We start from the raw sequence: 27,423 nt of genomic DNA, 5'->3' as shown, positions 1-27,423 counted from the left end.
ACCCTTGGACACAACTTGTTTAATAGTGCTTTATCTACAGGTAATATACAATGTAACGAACTGTAATCAACTGCATGATCCTTTGTAAATGTCAAGTAACATGTTGACTCATCCAACAAATGTGTCTCAGCAATCTGTACACATCACAGCAGTGCACTGTTCGAACAACACCAACATCTGCAATAAGGGAAGATATAGGTGACAGTCAGGTGGGATGCAAAGGGAATGACTGGCATCATGCTGCAGTCACACAGTACAACACTAAAATGTAGTCCTGCTTAGTTCAACAGTCTTACCTGAGTGTCATTGGAAGTACTGCTGGATCAAATGTGACCTGTTGTCCACATCCTCCTCCTCTTTCTCCTCCTCACTGTCATCAGTGTCCACTGATGCCACAGCTGCATTGGCACCCCCCTCCTCCTGCAGATAGAACACATGCCGTCTGAGGGCAAAATTGTGAAAAATGCAGCACACAACAACGATTCTGCAGACCTTCTCAGGGGAGTAGCATAGGGATCCACCTGTCCGATGGAGGCACCTGAACTTTGCCTTCAGGAGACCGAAGGTCCTTCCAACAATCCTCCTGGTACATCCATGGGCATCATTATACCTATTTTCAGCCCCTGTTCTCGGATTCCTAACAGGGGTCACGAGCCAGGACAGGTTTGGGTAGTCAGAATCACCTGCAAGAAGTGAGGGACACACATTAGCCTTGCACACTGGCAGGGGGGATTACTTCTGAAGGCATACACTGACATGCATTGGGTGGGGACCCAGGCTCACCTATGACCCACACTTTGTGCCTCTGTAGTTGTGCTATCAGCTGTGGGACACTGCTATTCCTCAGGACAAAAGCATCATGCACCGACCCTGGATACTTGGCAGTGATGTGGGAGATGTACTGGTCAGCCAGGCACACCATCTGGACATTGAGTGAGTGAGTGGAAACTTTTCTGATTCCTGTACACCTGTTCATTGGCCTGGGGGGGACTAAGGCAATATGGGTCCTGTTGATGACCCCAATAACATGAGGTATATGTCCCATTGCATAGAATCCAGCCTTCACAAGGTTGTCATCTACCTGGGGGAATGCGATGCACTGAGAGTATTTTCACAAGAGGAGGGATTGCAGTGGTGCTACGGATAGCAGGTAGCAGATCAGGCTCCAATTGTGGACACAGCTCTGTGATTGTGGCCCTGTCCAGAGAATAGGTGAGTATGATGTGCCGGTACTCCAGTGTAGCCATGTCCACAAGGGGTCTGTACACCGGTGTTTGCCTTCTCCTACTCCTCCGCAATGGTTGGTAACTAAGGGACCCAAATGTAGAAAAGGAGTGCCAACGGGAACCAGGACCACACTAAAGCAGTGTACACAGAGCATGTTTGTATTTTGAACACTGGAACTGTGTAGGTAAGTACATTCAATTACAATGACGCACTTATTAATCTGTACATGTGTACCAGCATTAGAAAATGGCACCCGTCTGTCCTGTATTCTGGGACAGGTGGAAGTAACCTCACACCGTTTGCATTGGCGTCATGGCGGAAGGCGGTCCGCACCGCCGTGCAATTCCTCATTGGCTAACATGGCCTCTGAAGGAGTATGGAAACCAATGATGATCAACGCCGGTGATGACAGTGTTCACTGCCAAGGGCGTGACCGCCATTTCCTTTCTACCACTTCACTTGATTGCTGACTTTCCACAGAACAACATCTCCACTGCGTGTGCTTCTGTGACCTGTGTCTGGAACCTGCCGTGGCTCATGCTACAGGGGAAAGGGCCCCAGCCCTCACGTCAGAGGAGTTGGAGTGCCTCGTGGACGGGGTCCTACCCCAGTATGGCCAGTTGTATGGGCCTCCATACCAACAGGTGAGAACACCATGGGCACATTGTATGCGACATGACTGCATGGGGATGTGTGTGTGTGCTGGCAGTGTGTCAGGTGGGGGGGAATGGCTGGTGGCAGCATCAATGCAGTGGTATGGGTCCTATGTGTATCTGTTGAGGGGAAGTGATTTTTGTGGGCCACATGTGTGACAGACTGGATTGTCAGGTTCATGGTGTCCCGTCTTCTGTGTTTCCTCTGCAGGTCAGTACCCATCAGAAGAAGGGATTGTGGCATGCTATCACCAAGGACGTGCAGTCCCTGGGGTCTATAGCAGGTGGAGCATGCACTGCAGGAAACAGAGGAAGGACCTGGGCCGCTTGGCCCGGAAGACTGTGGAGGCCCAGGTGGGGATGGTATCCCAACGAGGGAGGGGAGCCCTTCGGAACCTGGCCACCCTGATGGCCCGCATTCTGCTGATGGCCTGCCCAGAGCTGGATGGGTGCTTGAGGGCATCACAGCAGCCACAAGGTGGGGCGTACAGTGTGTGTGTCAACCAACTCTGTTGCCTGGCATGGGATTTGGGTGCAGGGTACTAGTCAGTGGATGCCCCACTATGCCAGTTCAGATATTGCTGCGTGGTCCAGCTCAGGATAATAGGGTTGGAAGCATGTATTAGATAGCTAGGTAGGTGACGTCCCATATCAGGCAGGGCTTAGCTGGTCCCAGTGGGTGTGTGGCTGGCAGTGTTTGGCTCCTACCTGCTGTGGTACTTAGCCAATGGTATGCCAGTGTGGTCCATACTGCCCATTCTCAGTGTGAGACAGTGATGTGTCTGCCATCTGTGCTGTTGGTGCTGAGATTGACCGTGTGCTCCCTTTCTCTCTACTCTCCTCCCTCTCCTTCGGTCATCCCGTCCATGTGTGCACTAGCATCATTTGGCGAAGGAGCATGGGCACCGGCGAGTGAGGGAGCTGCAGCCCATGGGACCCAGGAGGCAGAGTCCACCGATGCCAAGGGCACCAGTGGGACGGAGAGCAAGGGGAGCTCCAGGAGGTGACACCACTGACTCTAAATCATCCTCCGATGGGAGCTCCCTGGTGGTGGTGAACCCTGTGGGACCACCCCAGCTACACATCCTACTGCCACCCCCGTACCAGCACTGCCCTCCCAGTACCCCCCACCAAGTTGTCTGTGCCAGCTCACCCAGAAGGTTGGGCATCTCCTTCGCCCCAGGCACTTCAGGCCCTGCCCCAGTCAGCACTGCTGGACTCAGTGAGGAGGCTACTGACCTCCTGAGATCGATCTCAGTAGGGCAGTCAACCATTGTTAATGCCATCCAGGGGCTGGCATCCCAGATGCAGCAATGCAATGCCTTCCTGGAGGGCATCCACGGTGGGCTGGCGGCCCTACAGAGATTGTTTCAGGCTCTGGCCTCTTCACTGACGGCAGCCAGTATCCCTGTTCCATCCGTCCCCCCTCCTACTACCACTATCTAGTACCAGTCTCCTTCCCCCAACCCATCCCACGCACATATTCTGACAAGCATGCACCCAAAACAACACACAAGGCTTGCACAGACAAACACAGGCAGCACACTTCAGTCCACAAGCACACACACAGCCAAGGTCCAGATGCACGCACAACATCATCCACTGCCTCCCCGTCCTCCCTCACAGTCACATCCTCACTCTCACCTGCATGCACTGCATCAACATTACAAGATTCTGCCACCTACACATCCTTGCCCAAAGTCACCACAACAGCAGACCCACAGACATGAACCCCACACACCACATGCGCAGTCACCACCACCACCACATGCAGCACACCCACCTCACTTGCAGACAAACCAACAACATCCATCCACACATCATGTTGGTCCTCCCCAACCTTGTTTGCCACCCCCGCTCCAGTAACACACAAACGCTCGCACTCAGACCCCCAACAGCCATCCACCTCAACACACACACTGTCCATGCTCCTGCACCCAAGTCCAGCACACCTCCTCCTCCTACAACCACTCCCTATACCTCCACTCCCATCCCTCCTCCCATGTCCTTCCCTCCCCCGTCCTGCACGTAAGAGGAAGGTCACACCACCCCAGCCCAGTACCTCAATCACCCAGTCTGACACAGCTCCACACCTAAAGTCTCCAGCTGCCACCAAGGGGCACATGAGTGAAAAGCCAGCCCCCTGCACCAAGGACACTCCTACCCCCCAAAACGGAGGACTAAAATGCTGCCCCCTCCCAAACAGACTGGCAAGACCATGGGGCCACCTCCAAACCCAGGCCCAAGGAGCCCCCACCAAAATCCATGCCCAAGGAGGCCCCACAAAAATCAAAGGCCAAGGAGGAGCCCAAAAAATCAAAGGCCAAAGAGCACCCCAGACATCCAAGGCCAAGCTGGAGCCTAAGACAACCCTGGAGAAGGAGGCCCGACAGGAATCCCTGGACAAGGAAGAACCCCAGAAATCCCTGGACAAGGAGGAGCCCCAGGAATCCCTGAAATCCCAGCATCTGGAACCAGTGGCCAAGGAGCAGCATCTGGACCCAGAGGCCAATGGGCACCATCAGTAACCAGTGCTCAGCCAGCCCCCTCCTCATCCTGTGGGCAGCCAGCCCCCTCCAGAACCAGTGGGCAGCCAGCCCCCTCCAGAACTAGTGGACAGCCAGCCCGCTCCTCATCCTGTGGGCAGCCAGCCCCCTCCAGAACCAGTGGGCAGCCAGCCCCCTCCTCATCCTGTGGGCAGCCAGGCCCACTCCAGAACCAGTGGGAAGCCAGCCCCCTACTCATCCTGTGGGTAGCCAGCCCCTTCCAGAACCAATGGGCAGCCAGCCCCCTCCTCATCCTGTGGGCAGCCAGCCCCCTCCAGAACCAGTGGGCAGCCAGCCCCCTCCAAAACCAGTGGGGTAGAAGCCCCCTCACGATGAGTTGCAAACCCCAACCATCCCACCCCCACTCCCTTAGGTGCCTGCCCATTTCCAACATGATGCACCTGGACAGTGGAGTACCGATGTTGTCAGGAGTCAAGTTGGGTCTTGGACTTTGCCCTGTAGGCATTAGTGACTTTGGACTGGCCTTTGGGCCTGCATTTCTTTATTGTGCATGTTTTTGCATTTTCCATATTCATACAAAAGGAATACAGTGGTTGGAACTGTGTATGTGTCCTGCTTTTATTTACTCCAAGGTTTTGTTGTTGTTAATTCTTGTGCATGTGTTACTGGGTGTATGGTGTGTTTTGTGAGTGTGTGTGTCACTCTCCCCTCCCCTCCTTCCCCCTTCCCACCCTTATGTGCTAGGCGGCTGTACTCACCGTCATCGTCTTTGGCGGTGTTGGTGCTCCAGGACGGCCATGGCGTGGTACAGCATCGGGAATACTTGGAGTTCAGGTTCCATTGCAGATGCGGACTCCTGTGTGTCCCTGGAGGTGAGTGTCTCCTTTTAAATGATCTGTTTCCGCCAGGCTTTTGGTGTTGATGTTAGCGCCTCAGAAATGGTGGCGGTGTGCTATGTCATGATATGGTGGGCGGATCCTTGTCTTCCTCCTGCCTGTAGGTGGCTACCGCCCTGTTCGGTGTTCGTACCACGCTGGCGGTTGGTGTGGTACATTGACTGTCTATGGGACGGATCACCGCCATGGTCATTATTTGCCATTCATTACTGCCAGCCTGTTTGCGGTGATACCACCACGTTAACCCTGCCGGTCAGAAGACCGCCAGGGTCATAATGACCACCATAGTACTCTAGACCATATAAACGTGTTACTCAATCCTTACAGCTCCTGTTTGAGGATTTACATTTTATTGTGCACAACTTAATCACTTCACTCTAAGGCTTGACCTCTTTCCTCTGGAATACTGAAAAGGAAACTACATTAAATCATCGTTATAGGATTTTAGCCTTCTAACACCACAGGTACTTACCTACATAAGGTTGTTTCTGTTACCTCAATGTCTCATTAAAGTAGTGGATGTCATTTCAACTGGATGAGGGCATGATTTAGATTAAATTAGATTATGTTACATATTCTTATTTAATCTTTTGGTGTCTCACCTAAGACCTATTCACCTATTCACATGAGGATACAACGTACGTTCTTCACCAAATCACAAGGTTTTTCTTCAGGCCTCTGTGATGGATATAATGTTGATTTTTTGATTGATAATACGTTATATGTCTCCTTCTCTATTCTTTAGCCTTAAGAAAGCCCCAGGCTTGCCAGCCACAAAGGGGCGAAACACATATCAGTGAAACAATATGCATGAATTGGCTAATCAATATGTATCAATGATGGAAACATTTCTCTTCAAACAAGTATAAGCAATATTGGAAATACAACCATGAAAACAAGGCAACCGACGTTGGATATTTGTCTCAAGAAGTAACCAGAGGCTTCACTCATTCTTTCTCCTCGCCTTCTAAAAGTTACACTTCACAGACTACTAATTATACTTGTCAGATATGGACTCATTAACTCAATGGCTCTGCGTAAATGAAACAAAGTGGCCTCACCTGGCTGCAAGAATATACTTTGACCTACTCAAAGAAACCCGCAGTAGTAAATGTGCTAAAATCAAATATTTAAGTGTGTTTTTTTAAATTCAAGTTGAAATCAACTGGCAACTATTGTTTCTTGGTCATTTACACTTTCATGAACTCAAGGCTGTGAATGTATACTTCAAACTTGAAAGTGACACATTTGGATATTAGATACAGAAAAACTGCAGGCATACAATTACCACACTTTTCAGACAGCAATCCTACCTGAACATCCCCACAGAAGCTGTTGTGCTAAAACATAATCACATATAATGTAAATATGTGTACCTTACTATCAGATGTCATTGTTACATAAAGCCAAATAAACAAAAGTGAACAAATTAAAAACCTTGAAAAGTTAACAAATAATCACATTCACGTCAACACATTAATATCTTAGCGTAAAGTAACACAATGTAAACATCAGGTACAGGTACTGAGTATGTCTGGTGTACAGACATCAATTTAAAACCCAATAGCATAAAGAAAATTTGTGGTCAGCGTAGAATGAGTGTGCATAGAAGACCAGATCAACAACTGTATGACTAACAGGTGAAACATTCTAAAGTTATCAAAGGGGTTCACACAAACAAGATACCAGTTGGAAAGGTTAATAGCATTAATCAACAAGTTACTTACCTTCGTTAACACTTTCTGGTAGACACTCTCTCTAGCCACAGATTCCTTACCTTAGAGTTATCCCCAGGCGTCACACTGGATCTGGTCATTTTTGTGAACAGTACCCCTGTGCACCGGTAGGTGGCGCCGTTTGGCTACACGTGTCGTCGTCTGCATCAGAGGTGACATGTTCAGTTCCTATACAGGCACCACACAGCACGCTGTTGTCAGTTTCTTTTCACAACTTTCCACACCAGGAGCGCAAAGCCATGGAGAACACTGACCACTGGTTTGTGGAACTATGGTCCTGAAGAGGGAATAGACCTGTACCCAAAAATATGTTTCGCAGAGCGGGGAAGATGGGTGGGTCGGTAAGGAATGTGCGGCTAGTCTCTACGAGATAAGGTGATACCAAAGGTAAGTAACTTGTTTATCTGATAGAGATTTTTAGATGCAGATTCCTCACCTTAGAATAGATTCCCAAGCAATATCTCTCAGAGGAGGGTCTGCAAAGCCGATTTAGAAAAGAAAGTCCTGCATGATCAAACAAGCAAAGTACCAGTCCTGTGAGATCTGACTGCCCAGGCAGAAGTGCTAGGTGAACGTGTGCAGAGAGGCCCATGTTGCTGGCAGAGCATCAAAATCCTCCGGGGATTGTTTATTGGCCATTGCCTAGCAGATCAAAATGTAAGTACAATCTATTGGGAGAAGATTTGTTTCTGCATGGCATTCCCTTCATTGATTACAACAAACCCTACGAGGAGTGGGCTGTCTACCCAGAACCTCTTTGAGTGGTCAAGGTAGAATAACACTTTTGTTGGGCCCAGCCGGAGGAGTCTCTCTTCTTAGTTAGAGGGATGAGGTGGAGCGTAAATAGTAGACAATGTGATAGATTGGCCAACATGGAATAGGGAGGCTACCTTCAGCAAGAAGAATGCTTGATTCCGAAGGACCAGTTTGTTTGGGGTAAAAGAGATGTACAGTGGCTGAGAGGACAGCGCCTGAAGTCCATTGTCCCTCCGGGGACATGTAATTGCCACCAGAAAGGTTGTTTTGATGTTAAGGAGTCTAAGAGGGCAGATTTGAAGCAGCTCAAAGTGAGCGCACACTAGAAGGGTAAGGACTAAGGTAAGGTCCCATTGAGGCATAAGGAAGGGAGCTGTAGGAAATGTGTTGCAGACCGTTAATAAACCTATTTACAATAGGGGTCTTGAAGAAGGAGGGCTGATCTGGCAGCTGCAGAAAGGCAGAGACAGCAGATAAATAACCCTTCACTGGCCCTCTGGCATTCAGAGAGCTCACCAGGATTTGAACCACCAGGGAAACGCCCTGACGTTCCAGACATATCCAGAGGTGGAGGGCCTCTTCACAGAGGGTCCACAACCCTACCCTGTCTGTTGCAGTAACACATGGTGGTGGTTTTGTCCATGGACACCTGCACTTGCCTTTTCTTGATGGAGGGTGGAAAGGCTTTCATTGCCAATCGGATCGCACGAAGCTCCAACAGGTTGATATGCAGTCTAGATTCTGTCAGACCAGAGACCTCTGATATCCACCTTTACCAGATGGTCACCCCATCCCAGGAGTGACAAGTCTGTCATTACTATCACATCTGGTTGGGGAAGGGAGAAGAGTATCCTGCTGTTCGTCAGCCACCACTGCAGATCTTTCACAGTGCCCACTGAGATCTGAACCATGTCAGAGAGATTTCCCTGATGCTCGGCCCACTGGAACTTCAGGTCCCACTACAGAGCCCGCATATGCCAAAAGGCATGTGTTAATAGCAGCATGCAGGAGGTCATGAGGTCCAGCAGCCTCAGAGTCAGTTGCACCGAAAGCCAGGATAGAGGCTGAAATGTGGGTGTCATAGCCTAAAAATCCTGGACTCGCTGTTCGGGAAGATAAGCCCGAAATGACACTGTGTCCAGAACAGCTAGATGAAAGAGAGCATCGGAGAGTGGATCAGGTATGACATTGACACATTTATAGTGAACTCCTGTGAGAGAAGTAGGTTTGCTGTAGTCTTGAAGTGGAAGATGGCCTCCTGGGGAGAGCTCACCTTAACCAGCCACTCAACAAGGTAGGGGAAGACTGCTACCCCTGATCTGCACAGATGAGCTGCAACCACCGCCATCACCTTGGTGATCACCTAAGGGGTGCTGGAAAGGCCAAGGGGGGCACGGCAAACTAAAAGTGCTCATGGCATACCGTGAACCCCAGGTAATGTCTGTGGACAGGCAGAATGGGAATGTGGAAGTATGCGTCCTGCAAGTCCAATGCTACCATCCAGTCTCCTGAGTCCAGGGCTGACAGGACTTGAGTGAGCATGAGCCTTTTGAATTTTTCCTTTTTCAGGAAGGAATTAAGAGGGCACAGGTCTAGGATAGGACGAAGGCCTCCATCCTTCCTGGGCACCAAAAAGTAGTGGGAATAACAGCCACGACCTACTTCTGATGCTCGATCCCTCTCTTTGGCTCTCTTGGCCAAGACAGACGCCACTTCCTGGTAGAGTAATGAGATGTGGTCCTCCATCAGCCTTTTGCAAGGGGATGGAATTGGTGGCTTTAGCTAAACTGGAAAACCCAACGTCCAGATGTTATTGACTTCCAGTGGTGCAGGTTGTGGCATATCCTGCCTCCCATTGGATGCCCGTGATGGTCAGAGGGCAAACTGAAGAGGCTTGGAGGCTGCGACCGCCAGGAAGGGGGTGGACTGGCCCAACAGGTGGCTACCTGACCCAGGAGCTCTGTGGGTAAAGTACCTCAGGTACGCAAGGGCTGGGAAGCCTGCAGTCCGTGTTGGCTAGGCGGGTAGATACATGGCTGGAAGCCCCTTCCATGGCCACGAAAGGCAGACCGGTATTAGTGAGGGGCCACTGAAAGGCCCAAGGACCATAGTTCTGCCATCCTTGAAGTGCTCCAGCGCTGAGTCCGCCTAGTCTCCGAAAAGTCAGTAGCCATCGAAGGGCATGTCCATGAGGGAGGCCTGGACATCCCCTGAAAAGCCAGTGGTTCTCAACCAGCTTGGCATCTAGGGGCCACTGACAGTGAAACCACTCTGCCTAGTGCGTCAGCTGAATCAGCCCACAGTATATGGAAAACCTGGTTATGTCTGTACCATCGGCAATAGCTTGGGAGAGTATGGCTTGGGCCTGCTCCGAGACCATAAGCAGCACCTGCACAACCGAGACCCAGAGCGAATGGGAGCATTAGCCCAAAAGGCATGCAGTGTTCACTGACTGCAGTGCCAGACTGGCAAAAGAAAACATCTCCTTTCCCAAAGTATTCAGCCTCTTGGATTCCCTGTCTGGTGGAGTGGTAGGGAATGTGCCAGGATTTACTCTGGAAGTGGAGGCTTGGACCATCTAGCTGTTTGGGTAAGGATGCTGGGTGAGGAAACTGAGGTCTCGGGGGCAGCACAATGGCGGAGGCAATTGTTCTATTCACAGGAGCCCCTGTGCAGGGCTTGGACCAGGCTCTGAGTAGGACGTCTGTGAGGGCTATGTTAAGCGGGAGAAGGGGTTCGGATGGGATCACTCCTGGCTGAAGCACCTCCATCAAGAAGTTTGTCTTGACAGCCATGGAGGACAGCTGAAAGTCCAGGACCTCCAGGACTACATATAAAGTAACTGTATTGGGTGTAAAAGCATGTTTGCCAACATGAAAGGACAGAGATGTTGCTATTTGGTAATGAAAAACGATCTAGGGAGGAGAGACAAAGCCAGTATCTTGAGAAGTGTCCAGTCCATGGCATCTGTGAATCCTCACACCAGGTGTCCTCAGAACATTTAGGGGCTGGTATTCATCAGGGCCTACTGGACACTCCCAATAATTCCCAAGTCCTAGACCAAAGAAATAGGGAACAGGCTCCAACCTGGGTGAAATGCCTCGAGTTTACGTTAGAGTCGGTGTTGGATGATGCTTATCCTACTTCATGTCGGAGTTGGAGATAAGTATGGGGACTGCACCGCCTGCACCAGGGACATCGACAGTGGAGCCGGCACAAGGTAAGGGCGCCGGTCCAGATCCATGGGTGGATTGAAGGGGCCTGACTGGTGCCAGGGGCAAACCCATGACAGAAGATCTGTAGAGGCTCCTCTGGAATCTGCAGGTCCCAAAAGCGCTCCAGCAGGAATGGACACCCAAATGTGGCCTCACAAAATTCACAACGTTGGGGGGGGGATGCTCTGGCTCCTGAAAACTTAGGGAGGTACGGCGATGGCTAGACGCAATCACGGATACAGGCCTCCAAAGCTGACACTCCCTTGTCTCATTGGATGTCTTTGATGAATGGGGTGAAGTCAAAGACCTCTTTGATTTCTTGTTCTTCTTATGCCTGCTGGACTTACCCAAATGCCCAGACGATGTTGGCTGCAATGATGAGCGCTTTGCATGGGTCTGATCCCGAGACCTTTCTCTTGACCGTGCTTGAGACCCCCACGGGGTTGTACGCTGATCAGCAAGGAGCTTGAAGAACTTCTCCATCAAGGCTTTCGAGTGCATTGCACGACAATCTATGCAGGTCTTGGTGTGCTGGTCACACTTGAGGCACCAAAAGCAAACAAGATGTGGATCCATCACTGACATTTGCCAATGACAGGTGCCACAGGGCTTGAAGCCAGCCTTCTTCTTTGACATCCATGCCATCCCAAGAAACAATGGCTCAAGAATCTTTGACAAAAGGGTCAAAAAAAGGTAACTCAAAAAGTGACTGGGATAGCTCTTCTCTGGATCTGCGCTGACTGGTGTGAAAAGAAAGAACTGATGTCAGTGGGCTGAGGTGGCGATTATATAGGCACCGTGTACATTGCTTCTAGTGCAAACGATGCTGACAATGCCATGCAGAGCCAAAGGGCGCCGCCCACCGGTGTGCAGGGGAACTGCTCAAGAAAATGTCCAGATCCAGTCTGACACTCGGAGATAATTCTAAATTAAGAAATTTGAGGCTAGAAGTTTCTATCAGATGGTGTTACTCTTCCAAATAGCACTAAATATAAAGTAAATGTAATGAACATAAAAGCATGTTTTCCAACATGAAAAGACAAAGACGTTGCCATTTGGTAGTATGAAACAATCTCCTAATGTTAATTCTTCATTATCAACAGAGTTCAGGCTGTCTTCCTTCCCTCCTTTAGGTCTAATCCCAGGTTGGCAAACTGTGATGTTCCCCGCGTTTCTACACTCTCACCACTGCTATTCAATCTGTAGATGTGCCCATTTGCTAGTTCATTACATCAATTTGTGGCACGATTCTATATGTATGCAGATTTTACACAGTGTATCTTCACCTTTTAATGCCATCAGGATACTTATATATCAAACTGTAACCATCTGAACCTGAACACCTGTCTGGCAAACACTTGATGGTGAATGTCCTTCATTTTTTTTAAGCTGAATCCTTATAAAAACAAAGGTCCTGGTTACCCATTTCAGTACTGATCAATGGAACAAGGTTTCTTGGTTTGTGTCACTGGGTTTTTGACCTGCTCCTGGTAATGCTGTAAGAAATGTCGGGATTCTGTGTGAGTCTTCAATTTCAATGAAAGTCCATGCCACCAACATATCAAACAGCTGTTTGCTTTACCTCACGGTTCTAAGAAAATTCTCTCTTTTCAGGAAGCTAACTTCCAATCACCTGTGATTTAGGTGAACCAAGGTTAAATCCAGCACTGTGTTTCTTCCTTCTGTTGGAACGTACTGGTAACATCCACAATGAAGTACAGAGGGATGAACAAAGCTCTTGGTCCTAAGAAAAGGCCTCTGCTATTTTGTAAATTGCAGATTGTAGACTGATCGATTTGGCCTGCCCGAAACCAGTTCTATCACAATTTTATGATGTTACAATAGAGATTTGGGTGTGAAATTCCAACTCCCAGCTATGAAAATGAACTGAATCGACTTTTCTTGAGTCCTAGCGGGGCTGAAAATTTGATACCATAGCTGAATCCATCCGTTCCCTGACTGACTACAAGACTAAGAATAGTATCTGGTTCGGTCTGTCCTGCTTGCTATCTCGAGCCCATGTGCCAGCAGTCCTGAGTGCCTCCCGAGAAGCTGTTTGGCCTTGAAACGGAAGCCTGCCCAAAGCAAAGAGCTATGTGCCCCTCAGCACAGACTGTGGCCCTGAGTAAGGAGGAAATCTAGACCTACCTGTACATAGCGAGGTCAATTGGTGAGAGGGATTGCCCTCATGGCCTGAGTTTGATAAACCAAGACTTAAAGATGTCTGGTACGTTTTGGTATCACTGATGATATCCGGAACACTGCTACGGAATAAAAACAACATTGTACAATACGCTTGCCTAAACTGGGAAAACCACAGGAGGCTTTAGATAGAAGAAGCGCACCACTGATCTTGTCTGCAAAGACTATCCCACATAAGGTCTTGATAACACAGTCTCAGCTTTGGGAACCTAGTCCAACTTTATGGCTTCAACAGCATGCGCTGAGACTATCCAAGCTTCAGAGATCCTACAGACAGAAGATGTGTCCAACACGATCCACACTGCAGATTTTCCTGCAGCCCTATGAATGGAATCCTGGTCAGATTACAAAGGCTCCACCTCAGAATAAGACCTGGGCGAAATTTTAATTAGACCATCGAAACGATGTAATTTTGGTAATTACATGCCATGAAATGCATGGAAAATTACAAAGATTACGCCATTTCATCACGCTGTGCAATGAGATTCGAATCAGGGGAGAAATTGTAACATGAAGTGTACAGTCTGGGAATTTTTTAGCTCCAGGGACAGGGTCTTAAATGCCAGCAGCAGTTCTTTTAACGTGGGCAGTCAACCTTTGTTTACTTGAGATAGCTGTTCTGGTAATTTCTAAACTCAAAACTACAAATATGAACGTGAGCAACAGTGTTTTAAATGCGAGCAACCGGAAATCAACTCGAAATTACACTTTCATTTTAATTTTCACCTGAAATAACCACTCTGGTGAGTGCGAGATGCATTTCAAATAATTAAATTATGCTGCTGCAAATTACACAAGTTTCGCACACCCCTACTCAAAATGTGCGCTGGTAGCGTGCCTCACAGTACAGCTGACTGTCATGAAACATCGAATGTGGTGAAAGCAATTAACTGAATGCATCATTTTAGCATGTAACTAACTATATTTCATGCATTTGAGGGTGCCAGTCTCATTTTAGCACGAGGCGCATGCCGTTTTGTGGAAATTGTGGGGCTATATTGTTTACTGAGGTAAAATGCAGGCCGTTTGTTTGTTCTTGTTTTGCACTCCATTATTTTCCAGAGCATTTCTAAAGGCACAAAGAGTATTTACATTGTTTTTCTCCCACCTCCCTCTGCGCTCATTGAATCAGGCAATGCTTTTATTGGCTCAGGGACCAGCAACATCATGGGCACCCTCCCAACTCATTTTACCACACCTACTTGACTAAGGGAATTATTACCTTCCTTGACTAGATAATGTTAATGGAGCTCTTCCACAGACTGATCAAATGCATCTCCCCTTCTCCTCTACCACTCTCACAAAGAGGATATACCAGTATTCTCCTAGGTTACTCTAATATCCACTGTATCTGAGATGAATCTACTACGCTCCGTTGATCTGCTTGTATCTGTCCTGTGCCTGTACTTTCAAGTACCTACCCTACTGCTTGCCATATGTTAGGTTGTTTCTCTCCTCCTCATCCATGCAGTGTTTCCCTGACAGTTTATCCATACCGCCAGAGGGTGCTCCACTGCTGCTTCTTGGCATATTCCATGTGATACTCCTTGGTTTGGTGGATTAACAAATTCTCCAATGGGTTAACCTTTGTCACTGCTGAGCAAACTCCACATAATACATCTTTGTTAGGTGGCATACAGTTATATCCAGTGGGTTGCTATTTTTTCACTTCTGGGTAGACACAATATAATATTTCTTGACTTGGTTGTTTAATATTGTATCCAATCGGTTGCACCTCCAACACATTTGACTACACTACATTTAATACTCTGTGGTTTGATGCTTTAACAGTCTATCCACAGGTTTGTACCTCTGATGCTCCTGGGTCGACTCCTTACTATACTACTTGCTGGTTTAACAGTGCCTACAACACTTTGGCTCATTACGTGCTACTGAGTAAGCCTTATGTATCATAATCAACCTCACTGATGCACATCACTAGTAGTTTCTACGTTTGAGGCTGCCAAAATCCAAAAGAAGGGAAGTGTACAGATGCGGGCTGCATATATTCTGAGGCTCTTGGCATCAACAAATCTTATGCGCAGTGACACTTAATACACGGGGCACTCTAGTTGTCGTTACACATGAAAAACTTCATTGACCTAAGCCAAACTATAAAAAAAACCTTTAAACTGTACACTCCAAATGTGACCTGAAACCCACTGCAAATCGGACCTTACCAGGAGTACGAGGTACTTTATAAATAATGCACACGGACCACACAAGAAATCACTTCAGGCCTTGCAAGGCATTTGGAAAGTGATTTCAAAATTTCAATATAATACAATTTGATTTATCTCCCACAAACAATATCCAGAACAGTGAAAGCCAGATATCACCTGGAGCATGTTGAAACTGCTCTGACTTTTGTTCCATGACAAAGACGGTATGACTCTTGACAAATCCCAACCACATGCACAGGCCACCAGGAGAGAAAGAAAATTATGTGGGTGGGTGAATTTCAGGACTGTACAACTTTGTAAAGTTGCAGAATTTGCAGACTTCACACACCATTTCTTGGGGAAAACGCTTACTGCAAAAAAAGTTTTTGGAAAACATTTAGGCCAAGTGCTTTTGTTAGATTATCCCTCACAAAAACGTACCTAAGTTCACAAATGTGACAAGGTTAAAAAACACTTCTCCAAGTGGCGTAGGGCATGTTCCTGTGAACGAATGGCATTCTTGTGCTAACAGCTGAGCCACTGGATGAAATGAGAAATGCTTTATCATATTTGTTATCTCTTAATCATTTTTAAAACATTTTTGGGGTAGCTAGTTAATACAATTCTAGGCATATACAAAAAAACTTTAGCTGGCCACGTTGTTGTAACTTGTGTCCAACCCTAGTGTGGTTGGCTCAGGGGGGTACCAATCTCACCCTATAAACTGCTTACGTTATTGGACATTGAGGCTGTAAATTCTCTTAAACTCATTTTCAAAAGATGTGCTTTAATTTTCATGAATATTGTTGGATTTCTGGGCATGAACCAAGTTGAGCTAGGGAAGATCCGCTGACATGTTTTGCTTTGCAAGGTTTACCCCATACACTTTCTTAGGTCGTAGAGGGAGAGCAAAAAAACGAAAAAATACAAAAACATAAATTGAGTGGCTGTTGTTTCCCAGGTCGGCCACAGAACATCAGGTCATCTCGTGGCTTAATTTGATGCATACACATATCCAGGTCATCGTAGTGATCCGAGGGATGGTCGTGGTTCGAGCTGCATGAAACTCTTGTCCAGTTAACGGTAGTCTAGAATAACGTGAGGGAAGGTTACCTGTAGCAACAATGTGTGTGATAGGCTAAGTGGGTCATCATCGGGGTTGCCTCAAATTCAGCCAACTGGTTGAGAGAATGTGTGAATGCCCAGTGTAGAGAAGGTGCGTACGTAAAATGGTATGGTTCAGATCTTTTGTTTCTAATAACAACAAGTTTCCCATGTTATGTGCGTGCTCGTGGAGATGAGAGAGACACAACAACCGAGCTCTAAATCCCTACATGGCAAACGGTAGAAGTGGGGCAAAAGATGGTTGTGCACAACTAGATAGGGCATGCATAAATAAAAGCAAGTTTTACAGTGTAGAAAACATAAATACACAGTACCAATTCACCAAGGATACCATAAATACCAAGGATCATGGGTCAAATAAACATCACAAAAAGTAAAAACTAAGTTGGCCTCGTCCTGCACACTGGCAGAAAACAGTCATTTTAGGTATCTGTGAATTTAGCAGGTGTTCTGTTGGTGAGAAAATAAAAGCTGGAATTGGTGGCAGCTGCATCAAAAGTATGCCTGATGGATCAGATCAGAAGACAGGTGGGATGCAGCTTATGGAGGGTGCCTTGAGCTGTTAATAAGAGACAGGACGAAGGACTACCAGGATGTTTAAAATAATTATTGCAAGAAGGCAACGAAGGTCTAACGAATTAAAAGCACAGGCTTTGTCTAGCTGTTGGTAAGTGGGGATACGCATGGTTCACAAAAAAGTTGCAATACATAATTATGCTTCCATGTAATTTGTTTTCCATTACGTTTTTACCAATGTCCTCTTCAATGGAAGTTACATTTCTAGAAGCTGGAGAAAGAGAATGGTATTTAGTTAACGATGAAGGGCCTGGACTTGGTTTGGATGTTTAAACCCAATAAATTCACTGTTAAAAGAAAAGAAAACAGCATTGCTAATCTTACCTCGACATTTGGAAGCTTCCTTCAAAGTGGTAAGAATTCGATTTATTAGATTTTCGGATAGGAATCTACCTTCAAGACCTGGAAAGAAAGACCTAGTAAAAGAAAAGGAAACATTTCAGTATCAAAATTGCAGAAAAATATTTCACTATCTTTTACAAAAGTACATCTGTTTAAAATTCTTACTCATCCTCTCTTTGAACCGAGGAAATCATAGACTTGTTTTAGAGGTTACACAAGTATGGAATGTTTTAGCAGTCGTAGATCCTTCAATTTGCTTCATTTTACGACAGCTAAAATGTTCTTAAATGTCGGATGTTATGTTTTGCCACCACAACAGAAAGTAGCTGATCATATCTTCCACTGATGGCTGTGTGTCGCCTAGAGCAGATCTGTAGTGACAGGCAACTTCTCAATTGACTGGAGTGGCAAAGCATAGTATGGTAAGCTGTGAAGTATTTCCAGGAGACATAATCCGTCAAACAATGTTTATTCTTTTTTGGAGTAACGAAGCACGTCAAATATATCCAAATGTTATCACCCCAGCGCAGCGCCGATGATCTGTCACTCCTCCGCTCCCCAACTGCAGTTCGTTGACGTTCAGGATTCCTCGCGCACTGCACGCATAAGGAAAACCCGAACACCGAGGAACAGGCTCGTGCGAGCGGCTCCGCTGCGCGTGCAAGCAACTAGTAAGATTCTAGTTGCACGTGCAGCGGAAGATACTACATTTAGTTTTCCCTTTTTGAAAAACGAACAATCAAGACCAACCTTCCTACAAAACAAACAATAAACATCTCCCCCCTTACATTACCATAAAGTACTGGAAAAAACATCAGGTAATAATAAATATTGCGTTTTACATTTCTCGATAGATATTAAAACTTGAGCAACACCAAGAAAAATCTCACTTAACGGTACCTCAAAGGTAAATTGTGCACTCTACAACTTTTCCTCACAAGCAACAGTTCAGAGCATGTGTCCCCCACTTTAGGACTCAATGGTTCAACCCCACCAGATTTTTGTACATTCAAGGACTTCTTCACCTTTCTATTTTGCTCTAGCGGGTCGCTAGGTGGCAAAGGAACATCTTTTGGTAAAACTTTTACCACTTTTCCCACATTCCACAAATTGCGTCCACCAACACGAACAGCATTACCAAACACTTTGTCAACCCTCAAAGGTTTGGAAAACTTTGAGTCACCTTTTTTGACAAAACTAGACAGTTTGACCCGCGCCCAATCAGCAACCGTGAACCGTAACTCTTTCACACTTCTTTTCTTGTCATAATATGTTTTTTGTCTTTCTTGAGCTTTCCTCATACCGAACGAACCTTGCCGTCAATGTGATCCTTACACATAGAATGTTTGAAAAATTTGGACAACCAAGCTGGTCTAAATAGCGAAGCAGGCTTCCTCCCTCTCAGCGCTTCAAACGGACACACTCCCGTGCTTGTATGGGGCGTTGTTCTGTAGAACCAGAGCATACTCTTTATAGCTGCATCAACCACACACCCATTAGCTAAAGCCCACTGGACACATTCACCAACCACTCTATTAAAGCGTTCAACCAAACCATTCATTTGCGGTTGGTAAGGTGAGCTCTTCAAATGTTTGATAGCACAATCACTCATAAAATGTTCAACCTCACTTGAAACAAATTGGACCCCATTATGAGACACAAGTTCCTTGGGAAAGCCCTCCTCCAAAAACACATCTTTTAGAAAAGGCACAACCAACGTGGAATCAGCATGTTCTACAAACTTCACATGAGGCCACTTGGAAAAGTAGTCAATTGCAACATAAGCATAACGTAATTTAGGTGGAAGTGAATTGAACGGCCCTAACAAATCGATACAAATCTTTTCCCAGGGACCTGGCGGACATTCAATAGGCTTAAGCGGAGGAGTTGATGTCTTGAGGGTCTTATCACTGGTGGAACAGATGTGACAAAATTTGACTAATGTTTCAGTGTCTCTGTCCATTTGCGGCCACCAATCGTACTCTCTCACCTTTTTTTTTGTAAGAGTAGAAACCAAATGACCTTCATGTGCTTTTTTCAGAATAATAGATCTTATAACTTCCGGAGGTACAATTTGATCATTTCTCAGTAGTACACCATCTTCAATTGACAGTTCATCAGACACCTTAAAAAAAGGTTGAGCACTAAGATCCAAACTTTTCTCATGTGGCCATCCTTCCTCGACATACGTCACGACTTTAGAGAGTACAGGATCATTTGTTGATGCTTCCTTCCAGCACGCTTCGGAAAATAACCCAGTAAGTTCCAATTCGATGGCCGCAAATGAAACAATTTTCATCCTGAATATCCTCTTTCCCACCAGCGTCTTCAGTAATGGGATACCTAGAGAGATAATCTGCTCTCACATTCTTTCCTCCAGAAATGTGCACAACAGAAAAATCAAATTGTAACAACCTGGCTGCAAATCTTGCGATTCTTGGTGTGCTACTTTTGACATTATTACCATTCAAAATAGAAAGTAAAGGTTTATGGTCTGTTTGGAGCAAAAAATGTCTTCTCCACAGATAAGATTTAAACTTCTCTATACCCGACCAGCATGCTAATAATTCTTTTTCTATTACAGAATAGTGTATTTCATTTGCTCTGGGCACTCTTGATGCAAACTCAATGGTATGCTCCAGTTTTCCACTGATCTGCGTCAAAACAGCTCCAACGCCAAACGTGCTGGCATCCACAGTCAAACAACACTCCAAATTATGATCATAGGATTGTAATACACCAACGCCACCCAACCTTTGCTTAATAATATCAAACGCTTCTGCACATTCAGCATCCCACACAAAATCTGTTTTTGTTTGCAGTAGATTCGAAATGGGTCTGATTAGAGTCACAAAATTCTCTATAAACCTAGAACTCACAAAGTCCCAAAAAAGATTTGACACCAACTTTGTCCTGAGGTGCAGGTGCTTTCACAATCGCTTCTACAAGACCTGGTCAGGGATAAACACCTTCTGCAGTCAAGACATGCCCCAAATATTCTACTGACGTTTGGAGAAACTGACATTTTTCTCTTTTCAACACAACCCCAGCAATATTAAACCTTCTCAGGACTTGCATCAAAATCCCATCATGTTCACGTCGATCACCAGCATGGATCAATACATCATCCTGAAACACACACACTTTCTTTATGCCCTTAAGCAGCGTAGACATTATCCTCTGAAACACTGACGCTGCCGACGCCAGTCCTAACGGCATACGACAATATTGGTACGTCCCCCACGGGGAAACAAAGGGAGTGAAGTGACGAGAATACGGTGTCAATTCTACCTGGTGAAAAGCAGCAGCCAAGTCAAGTTTCGTAAAGAGTTTCGCTCCAGTAATGCAAGAGAGCATCTCACTAATCTTTGGCAGTGGATGGGAGTCCACCCAAATCTCTCTGTTAAGAGCTCTCAAGTCGACACATATTCTTAGTTCACCATTTTTTCTTTGCCACAACCAAAGGTGATAACCATAACGAAGAATCAACAGGTTCAATGATTCCCTTCATTCGTAAAGTCTCCAATTCTTTTTCTAACTCATCTCTGACACTAAATGGTACACCTCTCAATTTATGTTTTATTGGAACGGCATTATCTTTAACTTTTATTTTATGTGTAAAGCCTCTTATCCTACCTAATTCGCCCGAAAAGACTCTAGGAAACTCAGTAAGCAGATTTTCTATATCGGAGGAATCTCTTATAACTGTTACCTGATCACCTGTACCTGGACGCAAAACCATACCAAACAACCCTTGATGGAACCACCCCAAAATGTTCAATCCTTTTACAGCCACATATACCTTCCCAAAAATCAGTCGTCCTTTGAAAACCAACACATCTTCAAAGTAACCCACTAAATCAATCCTCCTACCTTCGTACGACACTGGTGACCTGTCCGGTGGGTTACATTTTTGTGTACTCCAATTTTGTTCAAATAACTCCTGAGTAATCATAGTGATTCTGGCGCCCGAATCAGCTAACAACCTTAAATGTTTGTCACCAACCTGTATTAAAATGTAAGGATCAATGCAGTGATCAGGATTACCACTTCTTATGTCATGGTCACCCACATCCAGAATCATTTCTTGCATTTTACTCATCAACTCAACCATTCTGTCATCACTATCACCAACGACAGCATTAACCTTAGTGTTGTCACTTTTGCTACTTTGACACACTTTTGCAAAATGTCCTGTTTTACTACATAATCTGCACTGAACATTTTTTGCTGGGCAGATCTTCCCTCCTTTTAGATGTGATGGATAACCACACCTAAAACATAGGTTAGTTTGTTTGAAGAAACTATTGTATTTGGCCACTTCTCCTTTGCTGGAAGACGGAATGTTCATCTTGCATCTGTCGTCAGATCTCTGGACTACATTAATTTGTTCAACTTGTGCATGTTCTAATTCCTTGGCTGATTTGATCGCAGTTTTAATACTTTTTGCAATTCTGATCGAATCCGATAAAGATAGATCTCCCAAGGACAACAACTTTTGGTTGACAGACTTATCCGAACAGTGACAAATGAATTGGTCACGAATTAACTGATCAGTAAATGTTTCGAAACGACAGTCTGAAGCAAGTTTCCTCAATGCAGATATGTAAGTATTGACATCTTCTCCACCTTTCTGTTCCCTCCTAAAAAACGTATGTCTCGCTATGACTAAACTTGGTGGAGCATCAAACCTGGTAACCAGTTTCTTAAGAGCTTCTTCAAATTCGTCAAGTTCTTCGCCTTCTTCCAGCTGAATATCAGGTAAATGTTTAAATACGGATCTTCCCTCAAATCATAAGGAATGCAGTAGTAAGCATTTTTTCCTTTCAGGTCTGAACCTTGATGCTCAAATAGCCCCCAAATACGTTTCAAAAGCATCATACCACTGTTTCCATGGTATAACCGGCTCTCCAGGTGTTTCCAAAAATGGTGGCGGAGGGTTAACAGATTGCATGACAGCTAGATGAGTAAAAATGTCACTTTAAACAATGTAAAACCAAGATTGCAAAGTCTTTACCAACTTACCAACCTCGCAGTAAGTTTTAAACTGAAAAAAAAATCATAGAATCCTTGGTTAAAATTACTGTTTAAAGATGGCTGCCACGTTTCCCTAGGAATCAGGACTTCCTGTAGATACACCCTTTGATTAGAGGGTCATGGGAGAAACAGCAGGCAGTTTTGGTTAAGTTTCCTGTGATTGACATTGGGTCCCCAAGGATTAAAGTGGAAGAGATCAACAGGCATGTGTGGGCCTTGCAGAAACAATGTGATAGCCTGGGGTGATTCAGCTCCACAGCTCGTCGCTACATATGGTAAGCTGTGAAGTATTTCCAGGAGACATAATCCGTCAAAACAATGTTTATTCTTATTTTGAGTAACGAAGCACGTCAAATATATCCACATTTTATCACCCCAGCCCAGTGCCGATGATCTGTCACTCCTCCGCTCCCCAACTGCCGTTCGTCGATTCCTTGCGCACCGCACGCGTAAGGAAAACCCGAACACCGAGGAACAGGCTTGTGCGAGCGGCTCCGCTGCGCGTGCAAGAAACTAGTAAGGTTCTAGTAGCACGCGCAGCGGAAGATACTACACATAGCAAAGCCAAAGTGACCAACAGTGTGTCAGTAAGGACTTCATTAATGGGTAGAAGAGATCCGGTCGGTGTCTAACTGGACTGTAGGACCTGTACGAAGGCGTTCGTTTTAGCCTTCATAGTCTGGAAGTGAAAGGCAAGGACCGCAGCAGCCCTTCTAAATATTGTGACAAATTCAGTACTCTCCTCAGTTGCTAGGCCGGGGGGGGCAGGTGTCCAGTGTATTGATTTCCTGGAAGTCCATGTTGTCTACATCATAAGCAAAGGCTCGTTCCTACCCGTTCCCTCCATTTTCGGCTCCATATGGCTGGTTTCTGATCAGAGTCCAAGTCAAAAGCTGGTGCAATGTACATGCATGTGGTAGTGTATCTGAGTCCAATGGGTTCAATCGATGTAGGCTGTGGCACATCAAGATCTGGATGCAGCTTAGATCGACCCAAAGCTGTCTCTAACTTGGACAGCACAATGGGGTGGAGGTCCTTTTCGGGCATCTCCGCCGCTGTTGATGATCTAGGGGCTGGTGTGGATTTTGGTGTCGAGCCTAACAGCAGTACAGAACCAAAAGAGGATTCAAGGGGTCCAGGTGGCGCTAAAGCGAACTCTGCCAGCAATAATTTGACTGGAAAGTGCTGCAGATCCTTGGTCCCTATAGGCACCCCAGAGGGAACTGGAAGTGTGACAAGGATGCACAGCACAGCCTCACAAATGGCTTTGACTTGCTGTGAGGTCGTCAATAGGCCTAGAAACTAGTGTGCATTAGAGCCAGAGATAGAAGCAGCTCTTAAGAGGAATGAAAATGAGAATGCTAGGCATGGTGACACACTCTGAAGAGTGGTAGGAAAGGGACAGAGTCCCGTTTGGACCTTTCAGGTTTTTCCTTTGACTTACCTGGAGACTTCAAGTGTGAGGAAGATCGGCCTAAGGAACGACTTCAGGAGTGGAACTGGGAGGGCTCTGTGCGCTCAACTTTAACTTGGAGTGGGACTAGTGGAGAGCCTTCTACTGCTTTACCATGTAGAGCATTGCCTTGCAATCTCAAATAGTTTTGGGGTTCATCTGGGTACAGTCATCACAGGCTTAAGAGATGTGCAACACCCAAGCACTAAATGCAAACCTCATGGGGATCTGTCAAAGACATATGTTTGTGACAGTCCCTACAAGGCTTACACCCTGTAGTCTTAGGGGGTGATATCCCTAGCATGGTGGAAAAACTGAAGAAAAAGTTTTCTTTGGAAATGAAGAAAAAAGACTGAGCAGAGCTCCGGATATGCATCTGTAGGAGTGGAAAGAAAGGAAATTATGTCAGTGCACATGTATGGCACTTAAATGCAGCTCAGTTTGTCACTTCCAGAGCAGCATTGATGCAGAGTTGCACAGCACTACCTGTCAGAGCACAGGAGAACAGCTTTGAATTTTCTGGATCAGTAGACTCTTGGCAATATTGACAAGGTATGGAATCTGTAGTTAGAAGTATCCATCAGAAAACATAGTACCACCTTCACTCACATTAGTACAGAAGAGTCTTCTTGAACCGGATGGTGACTTAGGAGTCCCTCGTTGTGTGGCTTTGGTCAGGGGTGAGGCTGAGATTGTAACCCTGCTGATGGTAGAGCACAGGAATTTGGATTCACACTGGAGGCAGTACTGGAAGGGCATTCTCGCAATCGCTGTGCGCACATTCTTGAGATAAGGGGTGCGGTACTCCGCTGTGGCCCCAACGGTGAGGCGTCCAAAGGAGGCCAATGTCCATTACATGTCATCTGGGAAACAAAGCAAAGTCGAAGACTTGTTGCTAAGTGTAATTTCTTTTGCTGCTACTGGAGTCGAAACGACCGACTGGCCTCAATGGAAAGCACTACAAATTGCTGAACATGGACCCCCTTCGCGATCCCGATGGTGGAAAAAAAAAAACTATCTAACAGAGAGCTGATGCTCATGTGCATTGCCACCTAAGGCAGGAGTCACCATACATACTATACCAAAAAAGATTTTAGGGATACAAAACTAGGGAGAATCATGTGGTCCAGTGCATCAGTCTCCCTACATAAACATTGAATGAAATATGGTGCACTGTTCTAAAAGAACGGACTCCATTCCACCAATTAGGGTAGGGGGATTCTTTTCAGTTACGACATGCATTAGTCTTACAGGTACAGTAGCCCTCACTCACCATTGGGCGGCATGCTTCATCAGCGGGCTATGCTCCTCGTCAGGCTGGCACTGCAGTGCCTGACAGTCTTTACTAGAGGGCTCTTTGCCGAAGATCTTTTTAAGAAAGAATGCCGGTAGTGAGTGGATGTGAGAGGGGCTGGGAAAAACACTAAAATTGGCTACAGGTGCCCAAAAAAACTATCTTTAATACAATCTGGCACCCCTATCAAGGTTAAAAAACAAAAAAATGGGGGAAGTACAGAAAACAATTATCTGGTACCCTACCAACAACTAAATGTATGTCTACCACTCTAGGTAGAGATTTAGATATTATGGAACTGTGTGTGGGTATTCCCTACACTACAGAACTGCTAGTCATGGTAAACATGTTTCTCGCCTAATACAGTCACATGGGTCAGGTGGCGATTCTTCAGGACCTGTTTTTCAGCCTAACCCTCACCAGGAGAGTAAAAAAACTCTACTCCTATTGCCTATGTAAGAAATAACTGAAATCTTAAGTTGGGATCATAAACTTCTGAATGTGGAGACGTTGGAATCATAAACTTCTGAATGTGGAGACCCTCCTAGATCAGGTACATGGGCCTCTTGGGATGGATGCTGGCCGTTTTTCTATCCCCGTTCCTGGGAGCTTGGACGATGGGGTAAGAGCGGCAGGCATCAATGCAAGTAAGCGCTAGGCCCTCTTAAATATGGGCAATAGTATCCTAGCACACTACAGATACATCTAGTGATGCTGGCTGACACAAGCAAGCCCCTATATTGAGACCTGTAGTACAAGACTGTGGAGAATGCCTGAATTGAAATGAGCAGTAAGGAAAGATACCCATTTTGAAATGCAAGAAAAACACTAAAGGAACAACATAGTATGGCAAAAATGCTTTCAAGGACTTAAAACAGTGTTTCTCAAACTGTGGGTCATTATCTGATTTTTGGTGGGTTGCAAAAGCCAAAGCAATAAATAAAGATGCCTTTAACTTTTGTATTTATCTTTTCACATTTGCTGCACTTCATAGACTTAGGTCAAGTATCGGGGTGTCTTATGATGCTTACTTTTTTTAACATGGCAACTAGTGTTTACAAACTCCTCTATCTTTGCATTTAGAGAATGAAACGTAAAGTGAATTATGTCACAGTCTTGCTGGGGGTACATTAAGTGTGAAATGAAAGGCTGTAGAAGGTCAATTTTTTGTAACACAACAAAATGAAAATATCGATGAATTAACTGTACACACTCAACAATTAGGAAAGCAAAAATGAAGATACTTTTCTTGTAACTCTGAAGTGTGATGGAAACAAGGATTTTAATAGAACCAGAACAAATCAAAATATCTTACTTGGTGATGTACAATAATAAATATTTACTGAAACCCAATTTCCACACACTATTATTTGTGTGCAATATAGTTTGTAACAGTAAAAGTGTATTTTTGTTCAAACTTAGTGACCATATCAATGGAAAATGTGTGTCCTGTAAATGACAATCTGCTACCATACAATGCTTTAGTTACACTAAAGAAATGCCCACCTCATGTTCAATAAAGCTAAGTGGGTCGCAAAAGTTTGGGGCATGCTTCTGAAAAGTTTGGGAAGCACTGATTTATAATGATTGCGAATGTATTTCTGCCTCTCTATTCAGTCTCGCTTGCTGACCTCTCCTGTTTTGTTCTGGGCTTTGTTACTAGCCACTTGAACTGACCTTTGCTGAGCATGTATGTATGTCTGTATCTATATATGTGTTGTTTGTATAGTGCAAATCCAGCCAAAAAGGTAACAGAGTGCTGTACAGGGTCAATGGCAAGCATAAAGTCAATGAGTGATAGGAGAAGTAGTGTTCCTTAAAGAAGTATGTCTTCATCTCTTTCCTAAATTGGAGCAGCATTAGGGAGGCCCTCACTGATACGGGGTGTACCTGATCCAAGGTGTGTAGTTGGAAAAGGCCTTCTGCCTTGTTTTTTCTTTTTTTACACTTCTTAGTCTCCAAGATGATGGTGCCCTGGCTGCTGGTGTGCCAAGCACCACCACAAATGGTCAGCTTGTCTACAAGATAAGCAGAGCTGTTGGTCCAGATAGCACTACATTTCAGTGAATAGAAACACGCAAAGCCACTAAAATGCAACAGTTTGACACATGGACACAGTACACCTAAGGCCAGCGATATTGTGTGAGATAAAATAGCTTATAGGAAACATTAGCATTAAGTCCTGGAAAGAAACGTCTTTGCGAACGGAAGATTGTAGGTAGGTGAACACAGGACTGACCTG

At 45.6% G+C, this 27,423-nt stretch overlaps 1 protein-coding gene across 2 annotated transcripts in view; it reads right to left on the bottom strand.

Annotated features, from left to right (window-relative positions):
* SACS (sacsin molecular chaperone) overlaps positions 1-27,423 on the bottom strand; it is a 427,729-nt gene that overhangs the window by 94,387 nt on the left and 305,919 nt on the right. For both annotated transcript variants that reach the window (XM_069202245.1, XM_069202246.1), the window contains one exon: positions 17,380-17,471. In XM_069202245.1, coding sequence (XP_069058346.1) covers positions 17,380-17,471 — 92 coding nt within the window. The remainder of the gene's footprint in view (positions 1-17,379; positions 17,472-27,423) is intronic.

The sequence above is a fragment of the Pleurodeles waltl genome, chromosome 8 (genome assembly GCF_031143425.1).
Source record: "Pleurodeles waltl isolate 20211129_DDA chromosome 8, aPleWal1.hap1.20221129, whole genome shotgun sequence".
Taxonomy (NCBI): domain Eukaryota; kingdom Metazoa; phylum Chordata; class Amphibia; order Caudata; family Salamandridae; genus Pleurodeles; species Pleurodeles waltl.
This window is presented reverse-complemented; position numbering and strand designations above follow the sequence as displayed.